Source organism: Tarenaya hassleriana, unplaced genomic scaffold (genome assembly GCF_000463585.1).
Source record: "Tarenaya hassleriana unplaced genomic scaffold, ASM46358v1 Cleome20, whole genome shotgun sequence".
Lineage (NCBI taxonomy): Eukaryota > Viridiplantae > Streptophyta > Magnoliopsida > Brassicales > Cleomaceae > Tarenaya > Tarenaya hassleriana.
In genome coordinates, this window is record NW_010965373.1 from 773,631 (window position 1) to 796,816 (window position 23,186).

The window sequence follows — 23,186 nt, forward strand, 5'->3', positions numbered from 1 at the left end:
AGCGATATATCGAGAGACAATAAACTCCGGATTACGTTATAGTGCTAAGGTCGTAATCTCGCGATACGAAAAGTTACGTAGGAAACTCATCCTCCAATTATCGATATTAACGTTGAATGATAATACTATTATTTTATTTTATTTCATGTTTTTTGTTATTTTTGAAAGCCAAAAATTGAAGATTATTATCCTATTAACTCGTTTATAAAATCATTAATATTAATATTTCATGATTATGTATAGGTTCTTTAAAACATTGTTTCTTTAATTCAAAACTATATTCCATTATCCTTACCAAAAAAAAACTATATTCCATTATACCATATAAATCAAGAACTTATATTGGAAGTGAAATTTTATTCAAAATCATCATATCTAACATATTTGGAGACTAAGATATTTTTTGTTATTAATTCTCAAAATTTATACAATGATGGTATTACAACATAGAAAGAGTAAAATGCAGGTTTTTTATACACATAAATTTATATATAGAATCAAAGTATGAAAATGTAATTTAGTGTATATGTATGTATATACACATATTATCTTCAGTTCTAGCATATAGTTGGGTCATTTTCACAGTAGTTGGTTCCGTATGAAATAAATGACTCAGATCTAAATTTATTTTATTTGCCTTATGTATTTACACCACCAAACAAAATTGAGTAGTAATAATAATAATAATAATAATAATAATAAATAGGAAAAAAGTGATAAATATATGCATGTTGACTTGTTAGCAAGTGAAGAACATTAGTGTTGGCGATTGGTCACTTTCCGCCTTTACACGTTCGGATACGGAGCGTAATGGCTTTTTCTCTCTCTATCTTGATATCATTCAATATCTCCTCCACCCACCTCGCGATAAAATCTAATCCATTTCTCGGGATACGTTGTCGGTTGTCAGGGGATACGACGATATTAAATTAAACATTTCTTTTATTACAAAACATTTAATGTTTACTCGCTCGTACCGTTCTTCCAAAAAATAAATTCAAACATACATTTATAAAATAATATAACGTGGACAAACAATTTCCACACGTATCCTTTAAATAGTTTTCATCCTATACTACTCATGATGCCGACTATTCTTTTTTTTTTTTTTTTTTTAATTTGCTTTCCAAAAGTCCCTTGGTTTTAGTTATTTTTTTTATAAAGCTGACGGAATATAAGTATTTTATTATTTCTCACATTTACTTCAATTAAAAGACAACATAATTATCTATTTATATGATATTATTACATTCTGATTCACAAGATTTTGAACTCCCGTAGGTCGAGCGATGTATTTAATCGAAGAGAATAGAGGTGTCCTTATCTCATGGGAAGTTCGAGTGATTGTTGGATGTATAATTTAATTGTGATATAAAAAATATTTTCTTAATTTGAAAAATATAATTGGATCGAAGATAGATAAACTTTCGAATTATAAAAATAAAAAATAAAAGACACGGTAACAATCTAAGTTAGATTTAACTTTCATAAGTTACAATTTATGAACTCCAAGACCTAACAGATTGCATTTATTATCCCCCAAGTTTATGTCTGAAAGACGTTCCTAACGATCAGAAGGAGCGGCGGACGGTTAAGAGTGATGCTGTAAAAGGACAGTGTAAGCTGCTCCAATAATCCCGACATATACAGTTGCTAATGGCGGCGACAACTAGGGCAAGGAAGAGCTGTCAGAAGAACATCAAGGAGATTTCAGTTTTAGAGCTTACAGCAACGGCTTCTTGTTCTGTTTCAAGCATTAGTTTCACTGACCAAACCAGTAAAACTGTAAAAGTTCCCTCTTTCAGTCGACTGCTCGAATTCCAACACTGAAACTTCTCAACTCCCTCATGAATCGACTGACGAATTAAGAGATCACAGATCAAATCACTTTAAAATGATACATATATTCACTGTTTTCTCATTGTCGTTCGAACCGCCATTATTGTAGGACACCATAGCTCCATGAGGGAAAAAAAAAAGCTACACTTGCTGTCGTAATGCATCAATCAATCTTGGTGATCAAGAGCAGGCATATTCTGGGCGATAATCTCAGCCGCACGTTCGATCTCCTCCTCGGAGATGATCAATGGCGGAACAAGCCTCACCACGTTGCCTTTCCCTGCCGTCAGAATCAGAAGCCCAGAATTCCGACAAGCATCCACCAATGGGTTTGCAGGAACATCAAGCTCGATTCCGATGATGAGCCCCTTTCCTCGTACCTCCTTCACATGCAGGTTTCCTCCGAGTTTCTTCTCCAACAAGTCCCTAAAGTATCTGCCTTTGCTCGAGATACTGTCCAAGAACGAGGGTTTCGATATTTTGTCGAGAACCACAATGGCTGCATTGCAGACGAGGGGATTGCCTGCGAATGTGCTTCCGTGATCTCCGTATTTTATGGCGGACGCAACTTTCTCGGTTACGAGCACAGCTCCTATGGGAAGACCACCGGCTAGAGGCTTTGCCAGCGTCATTATATCTGGAGTCACACCGAATAATTCATATGCCCATAGATTGCCTGTTCGTCCCAATCCGCATTGAACCTGCCAGAAATGGGGACAAAAAATAAAATTCACAATTTCTTAGAGAATGTTTCGAAGAATGCTAAATATATGTGCGTGCAATGATCAATGAAGAAGTACCGATAGCATGATCTCTAAATTGGCCCGATGGGTCATACGGGTTTTCAGGAAGAAAGCGATGTTTTTACCTCATCGAAGACAAGAAGGGATCCCACGGCATCACAAGCAGACCGGAGAGATTCAAGAAACTCCTTTGTAGCGGTGTATATACCGCCTTCTCCTTGAACAGGTTCCACAAACACTGCGGCAATCTTTCCCGAGCTGATTAGGTCAGTTGCGGCTTGAACATTGCCATATTCCAAGAAGGTGACACCAGGCATGATGGGTTCAAAGGGAGTTCTGTACTGTTCCTTGCTTGTCAGAGCAAGAGCTCCTAAGGTTCTACCATGGAAACTATTCGTAAAGGCGATGAAGTTAGTCGCAACTTCCTTCTCGTCAGGGTGATTGAATCTCTGGAACTTCCTCGCGAATTTGATGGCTGCTTCATTGGCTTCCGTTCCAGAGTTACAGAAGAAGACACGGTCGGCGAAAGAACATGCCACCAGGCGTTTGGCCAGTTCTATCTGCAGAAGCGAAAACCGTTTCATATTTTACCATATTGTGAAAACAGAATAGGGTAAGAAAAATATGTGAAAGAAGGAAGAATTGTTCTGAAGTGTGGCCAAAACAAGATCTGAATAATACATCCATGTGATGTGAAAAAGTAGCAACCTTTATACAAACAGGGCATGTGCAGAAATGAAGTTGAATCAATGATTATCCATCTGATCATTACACTATGCAATTTGGTGAACATCTCAACCAGCAAGTAATTCCGTGAAATTCCAAACGCAGGACGATATCATTCAATATATAACACAACATAGTACACACTACACAGCTGAATCAAAAGAACAAAAGTTCTGCGCTTTTTCCTGAATTGATGAAGCTAACATAAAACAAAAAACAGGAAATTCCATTGAAATGGCATAAAGGACACAAGCAGGAGGGAGATTTCCCATCAGAATCATATCATTTATAGAGGAATCAAACCTGAGGGACTGTGTAGTAGAGATTGCTGACATGGGCAAGAACAGAAGCTTGGTCAGTGACAGCACGAAGCCAATCAGGATCGCCATGGCCAAGGGCATTCACAGCAATCCCAGAAGAGCAATCCAAGTACTCATTTCCCTCAAGGTCGAACAATTTACAACCTTTGCCACTGGATAGCACCACCGGAGCACGCGCGTACGTACCCACAAGAACCTTCCCCTCCGCCTCCATCACCTCCTTGCTCTCGCCCACTTTCACGGCCTCCGACAGCGCGTCGACCGACGCGCCGCTCGCCCGGATCCTGCCGTTGAATCTGACATGGGTCCTAAGTTGCGGGTCGAATCGACGGCGGAGAATGCCTGTCTCCGGCGGCGGCGCGTGGTGGCGGAGGGTGACGTGGCCCAGAGACGCCATTTGGTCTGCGACTGCGTTTACCGTTTCTAATTTCTTGTAATGTCTTTAAGACAAAAGGCATGCGGTACATGTCCATAAGTAGCTGTTCCTGTTTGTGCAAATCAAAATGTTAGGGTTTCTCCGTGGAGCGTGTATCTAACACCACACGTTTTGTAATTTAAAACAAGATTTTAATATATTATGCTCTTTGAGAGGCATTTTTCCACATATATTTATATATACGTGTTGATTAATTAAATGAGCAATTTTGCTTACCCCAAAAGCAAATGGTTAAACTGAGTCATTATCCAAAATACCCTCCTTTTACTAAAACTATTTCTGCACATACCCTCTTTCAATTGTGACCATGTAACCAAAAAAACGGTCTGATCACATAATGGTCACATTGGTCATAACGTTAAATTTATAGTGATCACATCAAATCATCATGATCACACCTTATATATCACACTAATCATATGGTGAAATCATCATAAATTTAACGTTGTGACCAATGTGACCATCATGTGACCATACCGTTTTTTTTGTCACATGGTCACAACTGAAGAAGGGTATATGTAGAATTAGTTTTAGCAAAAGGAAGGTATTTTGGATATTTTGCCGATTAACCTTGGGGTGACTTTCGGGATTCGATTTCTATATTTATTCAATTACAAAAAAAAATTATATTTAATAATACCGCTTGAACCGCTGTTCGATTTTGGTTTAGTTTCCATTCGGATTTCGTTCAATTTGGAAAAAAAGTTAATTTTTTAATATTATTAATAATATCTTTATACATTTAGTATGTGAGAGATTCGATTTCACTTCAAGAAACAAGGTATTAAGTAAACTTAACACAATTTTTTGAGATGGGTTGATACTTTATAGACAGAGAGAGAGAGAGACAGATTCAGACAACATTTTGGTTCCACTCTCGTTGGAAAAATGGAGATACGGCAGTCGAATGTAACCTTTGCAATATTTCCTATTAAAGAAAGTAGAGAAGAAAAAACAACAACAAATGAAGAAAAAGATAGAGTTGAATCTATGTAGGTAATTACATCTCATCTTTATACGAATACATGGTAGAGAGCACCAAATATTACTTTTGAATCTAAGATATGTTAGAAGAGTCTCAACCCTAAACCCTAATCATCTCAACTCCATGAAAATCTTCTTCTTCTTCTTCTTCTTCTGCTGCTGAAGAGCCACATGATCCAGGCAGAGAGATTGAGGTACGGTATCTATGTATTCGTAGTTACAGTTAATGCATATATTGGGCTAAAAGCATATGATGCATCTGATTCTTTGGTAGGTATAGAACCAGGCTTGTTCCGGCAGATGGAAAAACAAAAAAGAATGATGCTTGGTAAGGTAAGGTCGTTTGTTTTGGGGCAATTTTCATTAGCAGGCGGTTCCGCAGAGAACTTCAAGGCTCGGGTCGTTATCAAGAGGTATGTTAAGGTCGGGTAGCGAAAATGAGGAACCTTTTCTCATGTCGGAGTCGGATTCCTCTCTTTTTGATGATGAGATATGATGTGAAGAGGACGCGGGTGTCATCATCATCATCGTTGCAGCGACTTTGCAGGGGACGGAGGCTTGTGATTCAGCCTGTGAATATATACATATGGATGATGGATTAGAGTTATATATATCCTCCATGATACATAAAGGTTTACGAGTTAATAATGTGGAAGATGGGTTCACCTTCAACTTCTTTAGAGCGTTGTTTCTCGCTCTTTGTTGCTCAAGCAAAGCCTGGACGCTTTCAAGTTCCTGATACAGGAACAAGATCAATAAATGAATATCTATCCATCTCTGTTTCGCATACAGATTCGGGTATTATCAGAAGAATGCAAAAGGGAAGGTACATTTCTCAGGCTATTTCTTTCTTTCAAGAGCAGACTCTCCTCCTCTTTGAGTTCAGTCAGTGTCTGAGAAGAACAGAAAGGAACAAAGGACTGAGACTTGAGAAAACAGTCATGCTAACTAAAGAGATATTAGCAATGACATTATGATATGAAAACAAAGATAACCATGGTTTCATCAGTAGATACATAACCGATTAGGGATAGTAGCAAAGGATCTGCTTTGAGTTTTTTTTTTTACCTTCTTCCTTCTCGATCTCTTGAACGGGGTTGTTTTGATCATCCGAGAAATCTGCATACACCACCAAACTATATATCAAGAATGTGACAGAAGGTATTCACCACCAAATAAAGCAGGGCTCAAGATACAGTAATTTCACACCAAACTAATAGCACAACTCATGATGATGATTATGATGATGCTGATGCTGATGATGATGAAACTATTCTAATAAAATATCCAAGAAAATCGTTCGGCATGGGAGCACCATAACCTACCAACAACACTAGTTAATGAATTTACTTAAACCTACCATCTCTGAGACACAATAAAAAAACGCTAAAATGAATCACGCAATCCTCACATTTACGTATAAGGGATACTAGGCACAACTTGCAATAAACCTAAACAGGAAGCATCAAACCCCCTATACATAACATGTATATATAGGTCCATTTATGCAATTATATCACAAGATCAAACGGAGAGACTTGGCATAAAGCAAAGATCGCAAGCATGGAAAGAAGAATCAATGATAAGATATCATTGGATCGGGCAGAGATACTCATATAATCTATTGAAGCTGCCCATTGGAGGAAGGGGAAAAAAATCAAATCTTTGAAATTCCAAGTCCTTGAGAATTAATCACGCTTTTAAAAGAAACAACAAAAAGAATCTTTTGGGTCAACCACTTTAGGCCAAAAAAGCAATATGAACAGCAGCTAGCCCCCCTTTATTTCCCCTACATCGAGACACACCCAATTTCAAAGAATAATAGGATCACGTGACTAGAGGCGTGACCGCGTTGAATCATCTTCAACTGTTTCATACTACGTGATCCTTTTAAACATGCGTATGTCACGTATTATCCACATAACAACTCGACCCTTAACTTATTATATACAGTTTGCATTAACTTTTTTAATAATGATTTTCATCAAACCCCGAAAAATCCCACTGATGTGTTGTTTAGTTGACGAACTTGTGGGTTCGAATTTGGTAGGAAGGAAAATAATTATAAAAAAAAATCAGTAGAAGGAAGCGAGAAAAGTCAGCATAAACCATAAAGCACTCACCAACAATATGGTAACCCAACAGACTGTCACTAACACAAGCTCCACGGACCAATCCCCTCAAAAGGGGAGAGAGAGAGGGGGGGCTTTGACCAGAAAAAGGAGATTGCGGTCAAGCTGTCGAGAGGGGAGAGATGACACGTCAGCAACCGATGCTATGCGGTGTGGTGCGAAGCAGGTGATAACTCCCCCAACCAAAACCCCAAACGGAGAAAGAGAGACCTAATTCGCCAAGAAAACGCCTCACTACCCATAAAAGAGGCAAACCCCCACATCATAATGATAAGCAATTTTGTAATGAAAACGCCACGCGTGTTTCTTGAATTACCCGAAATGCCCCTGCCTGTTGGGAGGGGTGGTTTCCGTCATCGCATGCAAAATAAAATCGCCACCATTGATGGGAAATTTTTTTTTATTTAAAGAAGAAAATAAACCCGACAAGAGGCTTGAATTCAGCGGACAGTTTCCCATCCGAACCGTGAAATGACCAAAAACACCTCCGTGAGGGTCTTTTGGTCTTTTCGTAAGAGAGATAGAGAGGTGACACGCATGCTGACCTGAGAGACATCGTGTGTGTTGAAAGATAGAAAAACAAAGACTTGAAATGATGATTTTTTTTTTCTCTGGGAGAGATTAGCCGCAGAGTCGACTACAGGGGTATTTCGGTCAAACGTGAATCGGAGTGCCGATCGAAAGCGGAAGGTTACGGGACCGGAGAAGCCGCCGATCCCCTATCCGAAATGACGTAAATACCCTTATGACCGCGACGAGGAGTGGACGTGCAATCGAGGGCATTATTGACATAAACTACGCGAAAAAGGAAACTCAAGAAAATGACGCTGGTTCTATTCCCAGCGGCGGCGAGACGCCACCGACCAGGCGTAAAACGCAGCGTCTCAAGGGGCATATTCGTCATACCAAATTCAAATTTCGAGCAATCGAGAAATCGTGGGAAGGAAGCGACGGTACAAACCTTAGATCTAACGGTCTCTGGCGGTTTTATGGCGCCACTCGACTCCTCGACGCCGCCGCTGAAGGAGGTGGCGCAGCTCCAAGAGAGCGGAGTGGTGGGGCTAGCACGCGCTTGGTCCCCCTTCTTCCCCGCCTTCGATCGCCTCTGACGCACCCTCCAGTCCAGCGTCGGAGCCGATACTCCGCCGCTCTTAACCGGTGGCTCGGAGTGGCGGAGTCGGAGCAGGATCTCCACCACGAGCGCGTCGTCCGACATGGCGGCGCCGATCCAGTTTTCGTTGGTCATAGGTCTCAGTCGTCGTAGAGAGAGAAAGCGAAGAGGAGAGATATGGTGGCGAGGAAGAAGAAAATCTGTGTGGCAAAAGTGTGGACGGATTTTATATACACACACAGTTAAGATTGGGATTTGTTATATTTCCTTTCCCCTTTTTTTTGTTTTTAAACCTTCGTTTTATTCCTCCTCTGTTGATGAAAGTGGGACCCATTGAGGGTACACACGTGGCAAAGACCGTCTGTTGCAGTGTTTTGGATTAGTTGGAAAGCGTCTGGACCACACGCGCCCCATACTGAGGGTGGTGTATACATATTTATATGCTTATAACTATATATTATACTAATGTAATGTATGTGCCATATCAGATATCTTACCATTTACATTATTGACTGGAAAAAATTGCTCCCGAACAGATCTGAATTGTTATCATTTAAAGCAAATTATATTATTCTCTTATATCAATCCATATATTTATATATCATAGATTCGTAAAATTAGTTATAATAATATAATATTCAACCAAACAACAACAATAATAATAATATAATAGCAAAAACCCTAGGGGCTTGGGCTTGAAGGATTCTCGCACACACTTGGCTACAGCAAAAGTAGTCATCCTTCGGCCCGAAAGTACAAAAACCACGTGTCTGCACGATGCCATGTTCGTGTCTACACTCGCTACTTGAGCGCGTGACACGAATGCCAACGTTTTCCAATTTGGAGACGAAGAATTGGCTCTCGTTTCACTGTTTTCTTGGGCTATTTGTGTGTTCATGTTTGATACAACGCTCTTGGTCGACGTGTACAAACGTATAATGGACAAGATCCATGCTTGTTTTTTTAATAAAAAGATCACATTTTTTTGCTGAAAAGAAGAAAAGATTACATTTTTAAACGGAAATATTGGAAACATTCCAATACCCTTTAGGCCGAAACCGAGATCAGGAGCAATTGCAATCTAAAAACTGACTTTTAAAGATATCAGACAAATGCGGGATTTGGCCTCTGGTTAGATAACAAGGGCATAGAATAGATCATTAGATTGCAAGCGTCGTATGGAAATGGCTAGGAATTAAAGCGTCTTATCCGTCGATATTTGCATGCCTCTCTCATTCCACGCTACAATTAATTTTCCTGCACTTTCTCGGTTCCCAAACAGGCCAAGCGAGAAGCGACGAACCCGAGGGAAAGATGGAGGAGACGAAGCGTATGAGCAAAAACCCATCAAAATCATTCATCAGCCTCAAAGATATACCCCCTCTGGATCCATCGTCCATCCCCGATATCTCTTGCGCGGTAATAAGAATTCAAAGAACGGAATCCAAATTCCTGTTCTTCCGTGCTCTCGTTTTCCGAATCGATTCCTGGGTCTCTCTCTCTCTCTCTCTAGAAACCCAGAAGAGAGTTGTTAGGGTTAAAGGATGTTGTGATGTGAAAAAAAGAAGAAGAAACTTTGGTACGGATTGATCACCGCGTTTCAATTTACAGTATACGAACTGGAAATTTGTCATGGGTTAGTGGACTTTAAAGGGAAAAGAACCAGCTTTTTCTTATCTCGTTACTCGTTAGGGAATATGTCCCAACTTTGATCCCATGACTCTTTTTTTTTGTTAACGAGTCCCATGATTTCTTTTCTTCTTCAATGTCATCATTTCAGAATTCTAGCGGATTCAATGAATTTTGTTTTTCTTTTTCTGTGCCCAATTGATTTGGTTTCCCTTCATGCATCTGTTCTAATTTATCAGAAACCCAAAACTTGGATGGTGCCAGTTTGTGGGGCAAAGCAGGGGTTGGAAGGGAAAAGCGACATGAGGGAAAGGAAGAGGAATGAAGTTGAAGAAGATGATGGCAACTCCTCTTTGTCCACTATACAGATGGATCCTAACAGTACAATAGGCAGAGACATGGCTCAGGACAGAAAGCTTGTTCCAGAACCAGAGAAAGGTTTGGTGTGCAACACAAGTCACAGAATCGAAGGTACGACACTTTTCTTGGCATGTAGCTTAGTTTAGGTTAAATCATGGTATGAGCAATCAAAGGATGGAGTTTGATGATTTTTTGGCTTTCGTAGTGTCTTCTTTCCCTGTTTTAACTTCACTGATCTCACACCTGTTAGGCTTTTCCTGTGATTGTGATTGGATGGACCTTTTCAGTTTTTCCAAGCCTGAAAATCCAAGCACTTCAAGTATGGAATGATGATTTCAGTGATGGATTTGTTGCTTTGTCGTGCAAGTGTCGCATTAAGAGCTAATGTTATACGGTTTTAAAGGGACCCCTAATGGGAATCTCGACGAAAGATTCGACATTTTCTTCACAGGATGAAAATCTATCTCTAGGGTTCAGGTCTTCACAGGATGAAAATCTATCTCTAGGGTTCGGGTATCGCAGGAATCGTTGCAGCCACTTTAATTCGTTGGTTCTGTTGTGTGAATGTTCAGATGAACCTAAGAGAGAATCAGCCAAATCACAATTGCATAACATTTGTTCTGCAAGGCATTGGAAACCACCGGAGTACGAGTGCTGCAGCGACGAGGGTCCATGCCACATGAGAATGTAAGTGAACATAGTTTTATGCACTTGTGTCTTTTAGGGTTTGCTACTGTTGTTGCATGGATATAATCTCGGCATCTTTCCAGGTTTACGTTTAAAGTTGTGATCGAGATCAAAGGGTACTCGGGTACAACTGTTTTGGAGTGTTTTGGGGACCCTCGGCCTAACAAGAAAACTGCGGCTGAGCATGCAGCCGAAGGAGCGCTCTGGTATCTTAAGCAAATGGGTCCTTCACTTGGATTAAGCTTTGTCTAGTGGCATAGTGTGAGTTAGATGAAGATCTTGTTTATAACATGAAGAGCTCGATGCTGAAAATTAGATGAATCATCCGAACGATGATTATGATTTTTCTAAATTTAAAAGAAGATACTGACTATTTATAGCATTGAAAACGTATTCATCTTTTGACGCAATTACGTTACGGATCCTAACGAGAGAAAATATTACAAGAGAAAGCAGATACACTCAAAACAGATATCCTAAAAAGCTAAGCACCGATACAATGCCAAAGTTCAGAGAGCTCCGTTCCCTGACAGGGGGAACTCACTTTCTGCCCGAAGCTCCGACTTTCGGCTTGGCTTTAACTTCACTTTCCTGCATTGAGCAAACAAAAACATGATGTTTCATTGTCTCTTGTCATGATTCTGTGATCGAGTGAAGGTTAGTGCTAAAGAGAGAGACACACAAACAGACCAGAGGGAGGTGTAAGAAGATGTTGGACTTGGCGGTTGCCGGGTTGTGATTTTCTGCACCTTTGCTCCAGTCATAGCACACCTAATATGCGTTGTTGTCATGAAACGTACAAGGCAAATGCAAAATAACAACTCAAAAGGCACAAAACAGCATGAATGGAAATGGCTTGTGAAGCCATCTCTAGTTTACAGCCTAAGTATTATACCTATTGATCTTGCAACTAATAGTAATAGCAAATGAAATTGTAGTTCTATTCTAAATACATTGTTCAGCAATTGTTATATGCTCCAATGGTGTCTATGTGTGTAGAATGTAGATGGGTTTCTTTTTTTTATCAGTTTTGTTTTTTTAAGTCACTCCCACAGTAACAAAAAAATAAATAAATAACAAAGAACACCCAAAATGCATACCGCATAAGCAAATATTGAGCCATCATGGTTGAATGTACTGCAGGGAATTGGCTGATTGCACCTCGACATGGCCTGAAAATATAAAGACCGGGAAAAAGATATTGCACACCGAAGAAGCTGGAAAAATGATTGAAAGTACAGATGCAATGAAGATGGCATTCCGTAAATACCTTGAGCCTCTGTTTGCTATCCTTGTCCCAGAAATTGAAAGCGCCATCAGATCCGGCTGTGGCAAATGTGCCATGTATCTGAAATAACGCAATGGGAAATGAAGTCAATGGCCCACCAATGTACAGTGTAACTTTAACCATAAGGCTTACCGGGTGGAAATTCAGAGAGTTCACAGAGTATATCTCATTGCCATCTCTGTGGCATTTGAATGTGAAGTTTTTGCTCTGTTGTGAATCATCCAAGTGATGAACACCAACCCTTCCCTCAATTGAACCAACCTGGTGAGATAATTAGATACACATTGTTTTGCCCGGAATTAATTTGTTGTGAACGGAAATAGGATATATAAAGAGATAAAGAAGGGAGAGCAATTTGCATGTTATATGGGCTATACTTTATCAGAAAGATAGGAAGCTGAAACTGATGAGGCAATCATCAAAAAGAATGATTGCCTCTTAAACAACCTATAACATACAAATTCTGTCCTAGATTATCATCTTATATGACATTCACAAGATTAAAAAGGAAGAAATTGGTATTCGATAAGTGTTAGGAATTGAAACCCTGATTACAGAGAGCACTAAAAAATGGTTAGCTGAATGTTAGTACATCAGAAACAATCGAAGCAAAGATATAAGATCACATACCAAGAAGCCTTGCTGATCAGGGAAGGCAGCAACACACCTCGTTTGATATTTGAGTGGTGAGGAGATCCTCTTGAACTCCGTCTACAGTATTCCGATAATTGAACTTAGGATACTCAGATTTTTTTAAAAGAAAAAACTAGAAATGTGTCAGAAAAGGAATTCATGATTACGATAATGAGATTCATTCTTTGTAAGACTAAAGAAGGTTCCACCAATTAATCCCACATTGGTGGAGCTAAATTGTTCACAAATACCTGGAACCATGCAATGCTCAAAGCTCTTATTGCCCAAAGGTGCAACACAAGTGCAAAAGCTAATTAATTGTTGCCCGAGAAGAAAAGATAACCTGAGGATTCTGCAAATTGAAGACAATCAGATTTCTGTCTGCAGTTCCGACGACCATCAGAGGATGTTTTACAGTCATTGCGTAGCAGCGTTCTGGAAGTTGTTGGGTGTGAACAGGATTGGGCTGTCTTGTGTCCCAATATCTACATCAGGGAAATCAGTATGCAAAGTTAGATGTCAGCTAGAGCAATTTAAATGAAAAAAGAGTCAGCATGACAATTGATTCACATAATATCTTCGTGGAAATAGAAGATAACAAACAATCTTACTTCAGTGTTTTATCCCAGCTTCCAGTTACCAGGAGATTCATTCCCGGTATCCAAGCCATCTCTTTGATAGGAGCATCGTGCATAGCGACAGTAACAGGTTGAGCACCCGACAACAGGGGCCACATCTTTGCTTGCTTGTCACATCCTCCTGTAAAGACTGTTGTTCCATCGTCTTTCCAAGCAGAGCATAACACCTTCACCACGAAAGGAGAAAAATGTATACTCTCACCAGATTTTGAGCAAAGAGAGAACAGGAAATGGGAAGCCACAAAGTAACGACTTCTTACCGGTTGATCATGAGATATTGATGCTTTCGGAGTACTGGTTATATTGGTTCCGCTACGGACTACTTCCCAACACCTCACCTGCACCATTAAAGACAAATATGCAAATGACATATGCCCCCATCAGATGGTGAAAAGGACAGAGAACACAGACAATAGATTAGGAGACCTAAACTGAATGCACATCCCACAGAGAAAACTTTATAAACTGATAACAGATAACACTTATGAACATTTCTTTTGCACAAATAACAAGTCGGACAAGAGCCTTTGGAATAAAAGAAATGACATGGACCTGATTATCCCATGAAGTTGCCACAAGTATATCGGCTCGCGGGCTAAAACTTAAGCTTGAAATGGAGTCGCCGGGAGATGGAGCTACCTGCAGGCAAATGCAAATAGTTGTGAAAAGGCACTGTAAATATATATCACAAGTTCACTACCGAAGAAGTTTTTATTTCTAAGAATCTGAGTACAAAAAAACGAGACTAAGCATATGCAAGGATTTAGTAAGGAAGATTCGATTTATTGAATCCCACAAGCAAGTAACCCACTTAAACTCGCTACAAGAATCTAACAACCCATAGAAAGCAGAAAATGGAATCCATCCAGATGGAAGGAACAATTCCAGAACAAGAGCAGCCAAAGATTAAATATCAGCGATTAGATAAGCGGATCAATTAGCATCTCGACAAGAAACGACTGAAATAGAAAACCCAACTCCTTCAACTATCAGAGATTAAAACTACATTCTAACACGTAATCTCAGCGGGCACATCAAACCAGAACTAAATCGCCATGGAAACACACACAAAAAACAGAAGAAGCAAGCAACAAGACCTCGTAGGATTTGTTGGGGTTCGAACTCGAAGTAGCCGGAGAACCAAAAGTAGCCATTGCAAGAGCCAAAACCAAAGCAGATACCTGTTGAGAAACGCGTCAGAACGCAACAGTCACACGACAAAAGCTCAAAGAAAAAACAGAGAAATCAAATCAGCTTCAAGAAGAGAATGATCGAGATTCAGACAGAGAGGGGGGGGGAGAAGCAAGATGAAATTTACGACGGCGATGGGGATTTCACTATCCGATTTCAGAAGAACAGGGAAACTTGATACGTTTGCAGTGAAAGAGGAGGAGAAGCCCAACGGAGGAGGATCTTAAGCGTAAGACTTGACGCACGGTGAGCGTCCATCGGACGCATTGTATTGTACGGACGGCATTCCGCCAAAAGGTTTAATTGGGCTTTTAAAGCCCAATATTATGTTTTAGCGGAGGCCCATTATTGTTAACGATATTTGGTAATTAAATACGCAATATATATATATATATTGATATAACTAAATATAGACGTTTTTTCCTTAATTTTATACACGACTCAAACACTCTCTCTACTTCGTTAATTTTCTTTCAGTTGGACAAATCTCTCTTTATACCCTACTTTCTTTGTTCAATATTTTTTTTCCTTTTATTAACCTTTTTTTATCATTTTTCTTAAAGATAATCATACATAAGTAAATTTTTACAAAATTCTCAAATAAATATCTAAATTATAAAAATGATAACTCACGTTAACAAAAGTTATTCTATTTGATAAAATTTTAAAAGTTTGGATATTTATATAGAAATTTTAAAAAGTTTAGATATTTATTTATAAATTTTATATTTTAAGTATTTATTTAAAAATTTTATAAAAATTCATATATTTATCTCCTATTATCTCTTTTTCTTAATCTTTATATGTTCGGAAAAAACATATTTACTTTTCTCATAAAATTCCTTCCTTTATTTGTTCCTACCATACTGTCATGTTTTTTTCTTTAAAATCTTTTAAATTTTGAGAATTCTTCTCATTGTCTATCTCTCTTACCATTGACAAAATATTTTGGATATTTTTTTAAAAACAAATGGAAAGGTATTTGTTATTATTGTTTTTTGAGAATGTATAATTTGTAATCAAATAAAGAAAATCTATAATCTAGAGACGAAAAAAAAAGCCAAAAAAAATGTGTTGATGATCACTAACTCGCACTTCAAAAATGCTCCGGCGGCGAAACTCATCTTTTTCGTCTCTCTCCTGGAAGAAACCAGCCACTTTGTCTCTGAGATTTCTCAAGCTCGAGGCTTCGTAGACCTCTGTCGTGGTGTTTCTTCTTGTCTTCTCACTCTTTCTTGTTAAGATTAGTTTATCGCTTTGTTTTTTGCATGCACTTGTGTTGTTTTATTCGAAAAATCGACTCTTAAATTCTGGGCTTAGTGCAGATGCGTCGTTCTGCATCGAAGAAATCGAGTCAACCTTCTACCGTCAGTTTGATCGCATCTTCAGCCACGGATCTTTTTCGCTCCGGTATGTGTCTCTTATCTCTCTGCCTAATCCATTTGAATTCTCGATCGGAATTCGCTTAGGGTTCATGTAATCAAGATTAAACTTTGGTTCTGCTCCGCTGTGTTATACTTCTTTGTGCTTTTGAGCTTTAAATTCATAATTGAGGTGAATTTCGATAAGCCGATAAACTCGTTGCTCGTGATGATGAAGAGAAACCAAGATAATTGACGTTGGCAAAAATTAGCATTTGACTTTTGAAATCAAACCTTGGAATTGACTTATGGATTCGTTATTTTTTTTCTCTGCTTAATCTTATTGAACAGGAGGCTCCTTATGTCATGGTGTTCTCTATCTTTCTCAGTGCCGGTGAAGTTTGCTGTTGCTTCTTCTTTGCTACGTCTTTATGTTAGTTGTTGTCGGTCCAGCTTCGAGTAAAGCTTTCATCCAAGGAGATGGAACGAATAGATAACTTGCTTTACCAATATGCCAATAGGTCTTCCAACATGATTGAGTAAGCATCCATTATTGTATGAATCATATTTCTCAACGAGGTACTTTAACGCGCAATGTAAACTCAGCGGATTTGGATTCTACGGGATGGCACGTGTTCTTTCCGCAGTTTGGATATATTGCAATCTATGTCAAGTCTCTCTTTTTTTGTGCTAAAACTTTGAATAAGGAATCGAAGAACTAGGCATACGTTCTTCCTTTGTTGGTTGTTCGGGAACAGGTTCTAATTTTCTGAACCGTCCGGAAGGAATCGAAGAATTATGCTCTGATTTGGATGTGTTGCATACTGTCAAAATTTTAATGTTTTTGTTGATTCTATGTGCAGCTGCATATCCTTTTACCTTTTTAACTCCACATGGCAGGAAAATGAAATCTGAGAAACAAGGTTACTTTACACTGGCAAGGATCATGATCTTAATTTCTGAGTGACAAAGAGATGTATACGTCTCCTGCTGTATTTAAGTTGAGGTTCATACTAATTGATTTGATCCTTTTTTTTTTAAATCTCAACTTGTTGTGCACTTGTAGGAGTGGAGAAGAGGCTTGAATGCATCGAGGGCCGATACTATTAGTAAATTGAAGAAAACCCTTCTGGAGCTCGCGAAAGAGGTTTGAGCTTCTATATTCGGTTTTCTATTTTCGCAATGTATAATGAGATTTACTGATACTCTTATACGGAAGTCCGTATTGATTTTAAGGTCAGAAGGCCGTCAAATTTTGCGGATTTCTATGCGTATGCCTTCCAATATTGCTTGACAGGTACCACGAGATTCCATTTCAGGGTGAAAATGCATGAGATACTTGGTTTTCACCTCTGGTGCTTGTGTGACCCTTTGGGTTAACTGTCTGTTGCAGAGAAAAAACAAAAGAGCATAGACATCGAAACTATCTGCCAACTCCTCGATATCGTACTGGGATCCACGTTCCGAGCCCAAGTTGATTACATTGTCGAATATCTTAAGGTTTGGATCACCTTTTTTATCTTCAAAGACTGCATCTTTCCCTTTACAAGTTCTGAATCTCTCTATCTAATTCTCTGCGAGGTGCAAACTTATCATTCCCATGTTTTCTCTTTCTCCATTAACGCAGATCCAAAGTGATTACAAAGTCATAAACATGGACCAGTGGATGGGCTTTTACCGGTTCTGCAACGAGGTACATCCCGTAGTTCTGTCGCTTTTAAGCTTGCTCGCTTCATCCGATCCATCGATGGTCCTGTTACCCTTATCGACAGATGAGTTTCCCGGACATGACCAACTACAATCCCGAGCTTGCGTGGCCATTGATTATCGACAACTTTGTGGAATGGATTCGTGAAAAACAAGCCTGAAAGTTTCCATCTTTGTCGAGCTGCTCAAGCCTCTGGCTTCAACATTTTTCATTATTCCAGTTTCTTTCATCAAACAAACCTCAAATTCATTTTTAAAAAAAAAGAATGATAGAGCGACGTATACGATTCTTGTTACATGCATGCGATTGATAGATAACTAGCACCTAATACTGTATTTGATTTTTTTACTTTATTTTATGTTTTTAAGTATATCTAGTCCTTTTACGTTTTTTGGGGTGTACAAGACAAATTCATGTCACAGTTAAAGGGTAATTTCGAGCAGTTGCCCCTGTGCAAGTGCAACATGAACGTTTCTTTGAAAAATTTAAAGTTTAAAATATTTCGTCAAGGTGTTACGAGGAAATTGGTTATAAGAGTTTGTCGGGGACAGCTGTCGTGGTACCACTTGCGTTTTGAAAAGTCCTGGAAGGTTGAATTATTATTTTAGCTGTTTGTACAAAGAGAGGCTACCACTCATGTTTCTGTCTGTCCCTCATCTCTGTCTTTCTTTCTGATGCTCTCAACCCATCTCTGATTTCTCTTCCACAATGGAGTTCTTTTTTCTATTCGAGATGTTATGGGATCTCGGGAGTCGTCTCTCCAAATGTCTCTGTGGCCAGGAATCTTACATCAGCAGTCTCAAAGAAAATGTTGAAGCTCTGCAGGCCGCGATGCTGAGGCTCAAAGACAAACGGGACGACGTTAAGAGAAGGGTGTCTGACGAAGAAAACAAAGGGTTACAACGGCTCGCTCAAGTTGGAGGATGGCTTTCGAGGGTCGAAGCAGCTGAGATCCAAGTGGGAACGATGCTGGATGCAAGTACAACCGAAATCGACAGGCTGTGTTTGTGTGGATACTGTTCCACCAAACCATTATCCAGTTATGACTACGGTAAGGAGGTGGCGAAGAAGTTGAAAGAAATCGAAGGCCTTGAATCAGAGGAACGAGATTTTGGTGCCGTGGCGGTGAGACCTCCGACATCTAAGGTGGAGAAAAAGGATATCCAATCCACGGTAGTTGGCTTGGACTCGTTCATGGAAAGGGCTTGGGAGAGACTGATGAAAGAGAAAGTCGGAATCTTCGGGCTTTACGGCATGGGGGGAGTGGGCAAGACCACCCTCCTTAAACATATCCATAACAATTTCTCCCACGTCGAAAACGAATTCGATGTCGTAATTTGGGCTGAGGTGTCTCGGGATTCACCGATCGACAGTATCCAAGAGCAAATCAGGAAGAGACTAGGCTTTCGTGACGATGAATGGAGAGGAAAAACTCAAGAGGAGAAGGCCTCAGACATATGCAATGCTCTCAGTGGAAAGAGATTTGTTTTGTTCATGGATGATTTATGGAGTGAAGTGGATTTGAGCGAGATAAAAGTTCTGCATCCGACCAGAGAAAATGGATGCAAAGTAGTGTTTACCACTCGTTCGGAGGAAATATGCATTGGAATGGAGGCTGATGACAATATGGAAGTTAAATGTCTGTCATGGGATGATGCATGGGCCTTGTTTCAAAGTAAAGTCGGAGAAATGGCATTGAAATGTCACCCAGACATTCCCAAACTTGCTAGAAAGATTGCTAGAAAATGTGGTGAGTTGCCCCTTGCTCTCAACATCATTGGCAAGGCCATGGCTAGTAAAAAGACGGTAGAACGATGGCGGCATGCCATCCGTGTTCTGAATTCTTCTAGCCATGAGTTTACAGGTATGAGAAACGAGATTCTTCCCATTCTGAGATTTAGCTACGATCACTTAGAGAGTGAGGAGGTCAAAATGGGTTTTCTGTATTGTGCTCTGTTTCCGGAAGATTTCGAAATACACAGAGAGCAGCTGATAGATTATTGGATATGTGAAGGAATTATAAAAACAAAATGTCGCGGAGACAGAGACGAAGCTGTTGACGAGGGTCATGATATAATCAGTACGTTAGTTTCCGCATGTCTATTGATGGACGATGAATCCGGAGAGAGGGTGAAAATGCATGACGTGATTCGTGAGATGGCCCTTTGGATAGTACCTAAACGTGGACAGCATGAAGGATGCTATATCGTGAAAGCCGGTGAGAGATTACGCCAGGTTCCCAATATCCAAAATTGGGAAGAAGTGAGAAGGATGTCGCTGATGAGTAATGAGATAGAGGAGATAGACGGAGATGCCAACTGCCGTAAGCTTACAACCTTATTCCTCCAGAAAAACAATGTGAAGAAAATTTCTGGCGAATTCTTTCGAGGTATGCCGAAACTTGTGGTCTTGGATCTTTCGAAGAACATGACTCTTACCGATTTTCCAGAAGAAATAACGCAGCTAATCTCCTTGGAATATCTCAACTTAGCATGGACAGGGATTAAGCAGTTACCGGCTGGTTTACAAGACCTGAGAAAGCTAACACACTTGAACTTAGAGCATAACGACTTGGAAGGTATTGGATGGAGGATATCAAGCTTGCGGAATCTGCAAGTGCTGAGATTGTGGAGGTCTGGCGTTAGTTGCGATCTACAGCTATTGGAGGAAATACAACAGCTGGAGCATTTAGCATACTTGACAATAAGTGTGAATGGTGACGATGTGGGGAGGTTTCTACGCATCCGCCGCTTGACAAGTATTACTCGACGCTTCGGAATTGATCAATTATCAGCATCAGTTCTAGTATTGGACCCTACAGCTTTGGGCAGCCTACGAGTGCTTGGGATTACAGACTCTGATATCTCGGAGATAAAGGTAGATTTAGCAAGCAGGACGATTCTTCCCATTGACGACAGTCTGTCCACTCCATGCTTCCGTAACCTCTCCGAGGTCATGATATTAGGATGCAAGAGACTGAAGGATCTGACGTGGCTGTTGTTTGCCCCAAATCTTGTGTCTCTGGGTGTGTGGTACTCGTCGCAAGTGGAGGAGATCATAAACGGAGAAAGCGCGGAAGCCATTAGGAATGGGCAACCACCCATCACGCCCTTTGAAAAACTTGAACGCCTTGAGCTGCTCCAATTGAAAAAGCTGAAGAGCATCTGCCCGGGCACTCTTCCTTTTCCAAACCTCAAGAAAATCAGTATAAGCAAATGTCCAGAGCTGAGAAGGCTACCCCTGGATTCTGAGAGCGCCAGGAGGGGTTTCCAAGGCATACGCGCGGAGAGAAGATGGGCAGAGAGAGTTGCGTGGGTGGATGATGCTGCAAGGGAGCGGTTCTTACCCTTGTTCGTCTATCAGGATCGATCGTGAAGCGAGGAGGAACCTTTTTCCCCATCTCTATTTCAGGCTCTCTCTCTCTCTCTCTCTCTCTCTCTGTATCATAACCCTTTGGATTGATCCTTTTCGGTGGAAGCTCTGTTGGGTTTGGATTGTTTTCATCTTCATTTGGCGCTCTTTTTTTGCAATTCTTCTGCATCTCTTCATGTCTCTCGGGAGATTAGCAGCTTCTGATTATTTGTTTCGTTTATTCAAAGGCATTTGAAAGAGACAATATGTCTGGGTAAGTGTCTTTCCTGTCGTAGCCTCCTTTGGTCGTCTGTCTGCTGATTCGGTTATGGGCTCTGTTATGCTTTCATTACACTCTCTGCTTCTTTTTGGCGGAAAAATTCTTTTTCTAGGGTTTCTTTTGTGTTTTTTTTATAATCGAAAAATTCACTGAACCCTTTTGTCCAACTACAACTCTCAGAAAAATAATCAATATGTGAACTTCTGAGTGTTTTGCCCCCAACTGCTCGCCCACAGACTATTGGTTTTCTTGGATGAGTTGTGTTTCGACTTTGGATACTTTGTCGAGTTATGATTTTGTTTCTGATTGATGGGTCGCGTTTCCAATGTATAGGGTTTTTTTTTTCTCTGATCAGCTTGTTGCGTGTGTTTGCTTCTCTTCTTTGATGATTTGGGTTTTTTATTCATTGAATACCATGTTTTATGTCTGGTTCGTTCATATTCTTCATTTAACTATTGTAGTGATCATTAAAAGGTAAGATATAAACAAAAATTAAATGAAACCCACAATAATAATTAACAAAAATTGAGCAAATACCCGCGTTTATGTGACATTAGGTTATGCCCGTAATATCACTTCTCTTCTCTCTTTGCCATAATTGCAAGAGGCAGCTTTTATACAAGTATTATTTTTTTTTCTCTATCGCGTAATAACCGAATATCCACCGGTTAAATATACATGACTGAGAGATGATTTATATCTCCATAAACAAGACTTATAAAACTAAAAATAAATCAAACATCTAACAAATCATATATATTTTTATTCAAAAATAATGTGAAAATTTTTCAAATATTATAATATGTATAGATTTATAGGGAAAAAAATTAAGATATATTCAAAAATAATGTGAATTTTTTTCAAATATTATAATATGTATAGATTTCTAGGAAAAAAAAAATTAAAAGCCAATAGATAAAAAGTGAAAACGGTTTAGGTATAGATAGAAACAAAATAGAAATCTTAAATATTTTGGTCAATAACTCCAGAGAGAGAGTGTAGGGTTATTTTTATTTAGGGGTAATCACATAAAAATACCCGAATTTTTACAAAAATCTCAAATAAATACCCGAACTATAAAATTGTCATATAAATACCTGAACTTTTCAAAACTCCCACATAAATACCCACACTTTCCAAATTTTTTTTAAATCAAACAAACGCAACTGCTGACTCAGCAAAAAACTACTGACTCAGCAAAAAAACTGCTGACTCAGCAAAAAACTGCTGACTCATCATTCAAAAATATTATTAAATGTTCAAATATTCATCTACATATATTTAAATTAATATTGCATATAAATTCACATATATATACAAATATATATATATATATATTAAAAATAAAATTATTTGTTTTCTAAATCAAACAAATGCAACTGCTGACTCAGCAAAAAACTGCTGACTAAGCAAAAAAAACTGCTGACTCAACAAAAAACTGCTGTCATCATTTAAAAATATTATTAAATATTCAAATATTCATCTACATGTATTTAAATTAATATATACATATAAATTCACACATATATATACAAATATATATATATATATATTAAAAATAAAATTATTTATAATTAATAAAACACATATACACATAACCACAATATATATAGGGATAATCGCATAAAAATACCTGAATTTTTACAAAAATCCCACATAAATATTCGAACTATAAAATTGTCATATAAATACCTGAACTTTTCATAACTCCCACATAAATACCCAAACTTTTAAATTTTTTCCAAATCAAACACTCATCCGTTAATGTC

At 39.1% G+C, this 23,186-nt stretch overlaps 7 protein-coding genes across 11 annotated transcripts; 4 read left to right on the top strand and 3 right to left on the bottom strand.

Moving 5' to 3' along the window:
• Positions 1-1,694: 1,694 nt before the first annotated feature.
• Positions 1,695-4,080, bottom strand: LOC104813578 (acetylornithine aminotransferase, chloroplastic/mitochondrial-like). Its single transcript, XM_010541223.1, has 3 exons — positions 3,612-4,080; positions 2,708-3,142; positions 1,695-2,540 (listed from the first exon to the last, which is right to left on the bottom strand). Exons 1-3 carry the CDS (start codon positions 4,023-4,025, stop codon positions 2,007-2,009), a joined length of 1,383 nt encoding a protein of 460 aa, XP_010539525.1. The 5' UTR covers positions 4,026-4,080; the 3' UTR covers positions 1,695-2,006.
• An 890-nt stretch (positions 4,081-4,970) lies between these two features.
• On the bottom strand, positions 4,971-8,659 carry LOC104813579. The gene is made up of 5 exons (XM_010541225.1): positions 8,142-8,659; positions 6,117-6,167; positions 5,879-5,941; positions 5,715-5,783; positions 4,971-5,618 (listed from the first exon to the last, which is right to left on the bottom strand). Exons 1-5 carry the CDS (start codon positions 8,424-8,426, stop codon positions 5,412-5,414), a joined length of 675 nt encoding a protein of 224 aa, XP_010539527.1. The 5' UTR covers positions 8,427-8,659; the 3' UTR covers positions 4,971-5,411.
• Positions 8,660-9,349: 690 nt separating this feature from the next.
• On the top strand, positions 9,350-11,246 carry LOC104813580 (ribonuclease 3-like protein 1). Of its 3 annotated transcripts, none has more exons than XM_010541226.2 (4): positions 9,350-9,710; positions 10,185-10,391; positions 10,853-10,967; positions 11,051-11,246. In XM_010541226.2, the coding sequence occupies exons 1-4, from the start codon at positions 9,515-9,517 to the stop codon at positions 11,217-11,219; spliced, it is 687 nt and encodes a 228-aa protein (XP_010539528.1). In that variant the 5' UTR covers positions 9,350-9,514; the 3' UTR covers positions 11,220-11,246. The 3 variants fall into 3 exon arrangements, with proteins under 3 accessions (XP_010539528.1, XP_010539530.1, XP_010539529.1); XM_010541227.2 differs by having other exon boundaries at positions 9,511-9,710; positions 10,160-10,391; XM_010541228.1 differs by lacking the exons at positions 10,853-10,967; positions 11,051-11,246 and adding an exon at positions 10,568-10,846.
• A 73-nt stretch (positions 11,247-11,319) lies between these two features.
• Positions 11,320-14,954, bottom strand: LOC104813581 (protein RAE1). Of its 2 annotated transcripts, none has more exons than XM_010541229.1 (12): positions 14,845-14,954; positions 14,624-14,707; positions 14,079-14,165; positions 13,787-13,864; positions 13,500-13,693; positions 13,232-13,373; positions 12,886-12,966; positions 12,388-12,516; positions 12,238-12,315; positions 12,068-12,139; positions 11,658-11,738; positions 11,320-11,558 (listed from the first exon to the last, which is right to left on the bottom strand). In XM_010541229.1, exons 2-12 carry the CDS (start codon positions 14,678-14,680, stop codon positions 11,508-11,510), a joined length of 1,050 nt encoding a protein of 349 aa, XP_010539531.1. In that variant the 5' UTR covers positions 14,681-14,707; positions 14,845-14,954; the 3' UTR covers positions 11,320-11,507. The 2 variants fall into 2 exon arrangements, with proteins under 2 accessions (XP_010539531.1, XP_010539532.1); XM_010541230.2 differs by having other exon boundaries at positions 14,811-14,926.
• A 799-nt stretch (positions 14,955-15,753) lies between these two features.
• LOC104813583 lies at positions 15,754-16,683 on the top strand. The gene is made up of 3 exons (XM_010541233.2): positions 15,754-15,924; positions 16,043-16,127; positions 16,430-16,683. The coding sequence occupies exons 1-3, from the start codon at positions 15,795-15,797 to the stop codon at positions 16,539-16,541; spliced, it is 327 nt and encodes a 108-aa protein (XP_010539535.1). The 5' UTR covers positions 15,754-15,794; the 3' UTR covers positions 16,542-16,683.
• Positions 16,684-16,986: 303 nt separating this feature from the next.
• On the top strand, positions 16,987-18,139 carry LOC104813582 (DCN1-like protein 4; the record flags this gene model as incomplete). The annotated part of the gene is made up of 6 exons (XM_019202532.1): positions 16,987-17,001; positions 17,145-17,225; positions 17,315-17,375; positions 17,472-17,578; positions 17,706-17,771; positions 17,851-18,139. Coding segments are annotated over 6 exons (426 nt in total), but the record flags the coding sequence as incomplete, so codon positions are not given.
• A 260-nt stretch (positions 18,140-18,399) lies between these two features.
• Positions 18,400-21,491, top strand: LOC104813585 (probable disease resistance protein At5g63020). Of its 2 annotated transcripts, none has more exons than XM_010541235.2 (2): positions 18,400-20,175; positions 20,278-21,491. In XM_010541235.2, the coding sequence occupies exons 1-2, from the start codon at positions 18,495-18,497 to the stop codon at positions 21,159-21,161; spliced, it is 2,565 nt and encodes an 854-aa protein (XP_010539537.1). In that variant the 5' UTR covers positions 18,400-18,494; the 3' UTR covers positions 21,162-21,491. The 2 variants fall into 2 exon arrangements, with proteins under 2 accessions (XP_010539537.1, XP_010539538.1); XM_010541236.1 differs by having other exon boundaries at positions 20,287-21,491.
• Positions 21,492-23,186: the final 1,695 nt, after the last annotated feature.

Excerpts from the sequence above, each read along its gene's own strand:
- LOC104813579 (XM_010541225.1), bottom strand. The coding sequence starts at position 8,426 with ATGACCAACGAAAACTGGATCGGCGCCGCCATGTCGGACGACGCGCTC. Across the intron at positions 5,784-5,878 it reads AAAGAAATAGCCTGAGAAAT|GAACTTGAAAGCGTCCAGGC; the intron begins GTACCTTCCCTT and ends TTCCTGTATCAG. Across the intron at positions 5,619-5,714 it reads ACGCTCTAAAGAAGTTGAAG|GCTGAATCACAAGCCTCCGT; the intron begins GTGAACCCATCT and ends ATATATTCACAG.
- LOC104813585 (XM_010541235.2), top strand. The coding sequence starts at position 18,495 with ATGGAGTTCTTTTTTCTATTCGAGATGTTATGGGATCTCGGGAGTCGT. Across the intron at positions 20,176-20,277 it reads TTCTGGCGAATTCTTTCGAG|CATGGACAGGGATTAAGCAG; the intron begins GTATGCCGAAAC and ends ATCTCAACTTAG.
- LOC104813581 (XM_010541229.1), bottom strand. The coding sequence starts at position 14,680 with ATGGCTACTTTTGGTTCTCCGGCTACTTCGAGTTCGAACCCCAACAAA. Across the intron at positions 11,739-12,067 it reads GCTCAATATTTGCTTATGCG|GTGTGCTATGACTGGAGCAA; the intron begins GTATGCATTTTG and ends AACGCATATTAG. Across the intron at positions 11,559-11,657 it reads TCTTCTTACACCTCCCTCTG|GAAAGTGAAGTTAAAGCCAA; the intron begins GTCTGTTTGTGT and ends TGCTCAATGCAG.
- LOC104813578 (XM_010541223.1), bottom strand. The coding sequence starts at position 4,025 with ATGGCGTCTCTGGGCCACGTCACCCTCCGCCACCACGCGCCGCCGCCG. Across the intron at positions 3,143-3,611 it reads TCTACTACACAGTCCCTCAG|ATAGAACTGGCCAAACGCCT; the intron begins GTTTGATTCCTC and ends TCGCTTCTGCAG. Across the intron at positions 2,541-2,707 it reads CCCTTCTTGTCTTCGATGAG|GTTCAATGCGGATTGGGACG; the intron begins GTAAAAACATCG and ends CATTTCTGGCAG.
- LOC104813583 (XM_010541233.2), top strand. The coding sequence starts at position 15,795 with ATGATCACTAACTCGCACTTCAAAAATGCTCCGGCGGCGAAACTCATC. Across the intron at positions 15,925-16,042 it reads CTTCGTAGACCTCTGTCGTG|ATGCGTCGTTCTGCATCGAA; the intron begins GTGTTTCTTCTT and ends GGCTTAGTGCAG. Across the intron at positions 16,128-16,429 it reads CACGGATCTTTTTCGCTCCG|GAGGCTCCTTATGTCATGGT; the intron begins GTATGTGTCTCT and ends CTTATTGAACAG.
- LOC104813580 (XM_010541226.2), top strand. The coding sequence starts at position 9,515 with ATGCCTCTCTCATTCCACGCTACAATTAATTTTCCTGCACTTTCTCGG. Across the intron at positions 10,392-10,852 it reads CACAAGTCACAGAATCGAAG|ATGAACCTAAGAGAGAATCA; the intron begins GTACGACACTTT and ends GTGAATGTTCAG. Across the intron at positions 10,968-11,050 it reads GGTCCATGCCACATGAGAAT|GTTTACGTTTAAAGTTGTGA; the intron begins GTAAGTGAACAT and ends GCATCTTTCCAG.